Source organism: Notothenia rossii (genome assembly GCF_949606895.1).
Source record: "Notothenia rossii genome assembly, chromosome: 3".
Lineage (NCBI taxonomy): Eukaryota > Metazoa > Chordata > Actinopteri > Perciformes > Nototheniidae > Notothenia > Notothenia rossii.
In genome coordinates, this window is record NC_136901.1 from 76,807,591 (window position 1) to 76,810,993 (window position 3,403).

Consider the following 3,403-nt stretch of genomic DNA (forward strand, 5'->3'; position numbering starts at 1 on the left):
TCAAAATACTTAAAATACCAGTTTTTTTTATGTGTCACCTAAATCCACAGCATGGTGAATAGAGAGCTCAAAGAGACTATAACCACCCGATATGTCAACAGAAGTCGCAGGTTTGACTGCTTTGATCAGGCAGAAGTTACTCTCAAGTCATCTGGGTTTATAGATGCATCTTCACAGTCTACTGCAAAGGTCGACAACCTTTTTGATATGAAGTGCCATTTAAAAAAAAAATTGTTATCAGCGTGCCAACGATCGAGAATTATCAACGGGGGGGTTGAGGAGCTTGACGCTCGTCAATTATCAGCAGGAGGGCGCGGGAGCCTCGCTGCGGGGAAGAAGTGTGTGGACCTGTCAGCTCAACTTACATGATGCCGAATTTAACAATCACATTTTAATAATTGGTTTAAACGGCGTAATAAGGACGATCGTCCGTTCTGTGATTCTCCAGAGCACACATGTTATGATATTATAGTCACGCAGAGTGAGATGAGATCGCTGTCCCTTTAAGAGAGAGACAGAGCGAGAGAGAGAGGTGGCTTGTGCATGCGTGTGTGTGGATGGTAGAGCGACAGTGAGGGAACGTGTGTATGTTTCTGGAAGTGAAACGAGGCAGCAGAAAAACAGAGGTCTGTGATGTATTTTGTGAAACAGAAGAACAGCTAAATAAATGCAACGGCCTCCCAAGAAGAGCTCGCCTCTCTCCAGTCATTTAAGCTGAAGTGGGTTATTGAACCTTGTTGCTTCTGCCCTCCTCGACTACGGTCTGGGAGCCGACAGGAAAGTTCAACACACAAGATGGCCAGTCCGCCCCTTTGTAGCATATTATTTCGATAACAGATCGCCACTGGGCTTTCAACTAAATAAACAGCCACGCAAAAACTGCAGCATTTGTACAGCTCCTTATTGGTACTGCAATTAGTACTTTCCTCCGTGGTGAAACAAGCAGCACTGCACCACGGAGGAAAGCGGCAGAAAGTCACCTGGAGATAAAGAGAACGGGGCTGCGTTGCGTGCATGGCTTCCTTCTGCAGGTAACGAGGAGACGCTCTGGCGGCGGTCTCGGTCAGGATCCAAAAATACAATTTAAATATTTTTGCACACTTATTCCACTTATTCCTAGTGTGCCACTGGTTACGGTGCCGCGTGCCAATGCTGGCACGCGTGCCAGGGGTTGCTGACCCTTGGTCTACTGTATATTTTCTACTTTTTAATGCCATTCTAGTATTATTCATTTCAAATACATGCATTGTTTTTTGTGCTGATGCAACGCAAACATTTCCCCAATTTGGTTTAAAGTACATCTTACCTTATCTTGGGCCATCAAAAAAATATGTTTTTCTTAACCCTTTTGTAGTACTCAGCCCACTGATGTACTTTTTTTTTCATAAATAGTGTACCATCTACCACCTTTTGGTTTTAAACCATCTTAAAAATTGTGTTTCTCCTTCTGCAAGAGAGTTCCCAATTCAAGAGTATCAACCTTGAAGCCAAAGTAATTAACAAAATATTTATTGAGCAGATATCTTTGTTCATGCTGCTGTAGGCATCCACGTCACCAGTATCCACCCTTAAAGACAGGAAAAGACCAAGTTTAGTACAAGTTAGAAACATGCAGTTATTAATATGCCAACACATTTTGTGAACATACAACATAACCAAAGTTGTAGCCAGGGGCCTGGTTGCCAATTGGCTGCCTGAAGCCTCTAGGGGAAGCAGTCTTTGCACCATCCCGTCCAGAACCAGCCATCACAGGTATCCTGGGTGCGTAAAAGTTCTGGACGGGTGCAGCAGCAGCGGCCTGGCTCCCCTGTACGGGTGCAGGGTTATTGGGGAAATAGTCTCTCACATAGCTAACATCTTGAAAACTGTCTCTTCCTTGCTCGTAGCTGTCGCTGGAAAAACTGACTGTGCCTGGGGGGTACTGTCCGTTCAGGAAGAAGAAGTCGTAGAACCGGTAAGGGACCACAACTCCGCCCGTGTTGGCTTCTGGTCGAGGTTCGCCGGTTAAGCTTGGTCTAGCATATCCTTGTCCCGCAGACTCTGACCTAGGAGGTGGAGCTTGATAAGGTCCTGGAGGAAAAGGTTGTGGAGAAGGCACTAGGTCCTCCGTCTCCTGCTCAGAGTTACCCTGCTCCAAGATTTGGGAATAAGTGGACAACTCCCCTGCCTGGTAAAATGATCCAGGAGGACTCGTGTTTTCTGGTTGACTGGAGACAACGGCACGGGTGCCTGTCGATACTTCCTCACCTCCGGACAGCATCCTGGGAGGTTCAACAGCCCATTTGACTTCTGAAAGAGAAATGTAGAGAAGTTTGAAACTCACATGAATTTGTAGTAAAGAAAAGAGTGAGGCCAAGATTTGCCAGGGAGGATTTTTTTAAATTGCAAACTGATTTGGCAATTAAACATAACATTGAGCATGAGATCATTACCTGGAGGGGCAGGTTGATAAGCAGCTTCTGGTAGAGCAGAGTTGTCAGGGTTTTGCCTTGCTGAAGTTCCCCTGTAACCTGAATTAACCAGTCCAAAAGAACCAGGACCAACAGCAGGTTCTGGTTCTCTTTGAGCAGTTAGCTGAGGGACACTGGGCTCCTGCTGTGCTACATCCTGATTAAGTGATTGGTAGATCCCATTGTAATACTCAACAGCCTCAGGTGAAAACTGACCAGAGGGCCTTTGCTGGTACAAGTTAACATTAGGAGCCGTGTTGGGTTTACTTCCACCATAGTAGGCCCCAGGATAAGAGCCTAGGTACAAGAGAAAAACAAATTTACTAGGAAGCTAAGTCAACTGAAAAGACAAACATTTTACCAAAGTCGAAGACACATCACCTTGCTGAACAGGAAGGCAGCACATGCTCACAATCAGCATCGCAAAGAAGGAAGCCCTGAAATAATTTGGAATAGTTGAACACATTTGTATGAGTAACAAGTCAACTTAAAGCACAGCGGATACTTACCCTGCAGCAAACCGTGAAGTCATCATGATGAAGGCATTCACTGGAGAACCTGGCAAAGGAGGTCGGTTATAAGTGTTACCAGAGACCAGCCTGGACCAATCAGACCTTAACGAGTAAATGACGGACAGCTGCTGGTGAAGGACTCAGCAGGTGGATCAAGCCTCAGCAATCAGTCTGACAGGAACCAATGAGGACAGCTCAAGAAGAAAATGAGTTGATATTATACTGCACCTTTTTCACCCAAATGTTATTCATTGACATTGCATTCAGCTTAGGAGTTGGGCAAAATGTACATGACTTAAAAAAATAGTGTATACATTGACAAACAATAAAAAGTCTGATAAATGTCTGATAAGTCTCAACCAAATTTCACCAGAAAACATGGACTCCAAACACCCACCAAACACTGGACAAAAAACACAGGGGTAGTTTGGAGTTCAGCCT

General features: G+C 45.0%; 1 protein-coding gene across 1 annotated transcript; it reads right to left on the reverse strand.

Annotated features, from left to right (window-relative positions):
* Window positions 1-1,493: 1,493 nt before the first annotated feature.
* On the reverse strand, window positions 1,494-3,060 carry LOC307033757 (uncharacterized protein). Its single transcript, XM_079672339.1, has 5 exons — window positions 2,960-3,060; window positions 2,832-2,887; window positions 2,433-2,747; window positions 1,649-2,289; window positions 1,494-1,567 (listed from the first exon to the last, which is right to left on the reverse strand). The coding sequence occupies exons 1-5, from the start codon at window positions 2,983-2,985 to the stop codon at window positions 1,553-1,555; spliced, it is 1,053 nt and encodes a 350-aa protein (XP_079528465.1). The 5' UTR covers window positions 2,986-3,060; the 3' UTR covers window positions 1,494-1,552.
* Between the last annotated feature and the right edge of the window lie 343 nt (window positions 3,061-3,403).

Excerpts from the sequence above, each read along its gene's own strand:
- LOC307033757 (XM_079672339.1), bottom strand. The coding sequence starts at position 2,985 with ATGATGACTTCACGGTTTGCTGCAGG. Across the intron at positions 2,888-2,959 it reads ACTTCACGGTTTGCTGCAGG|GGCTTCCTTCTTTGCGATGC; the intron begins GTAAGTATCCGC and ends AAATTATTTCAG. Across the intron at positions 2,748-2,831 it reads CTGCCTTCCTGTTCAGCAAG|GCTCTTATCCTGGGGCCTAC; the intron begins GTGATGTGTCTT and ends TCTTGTACCTAG.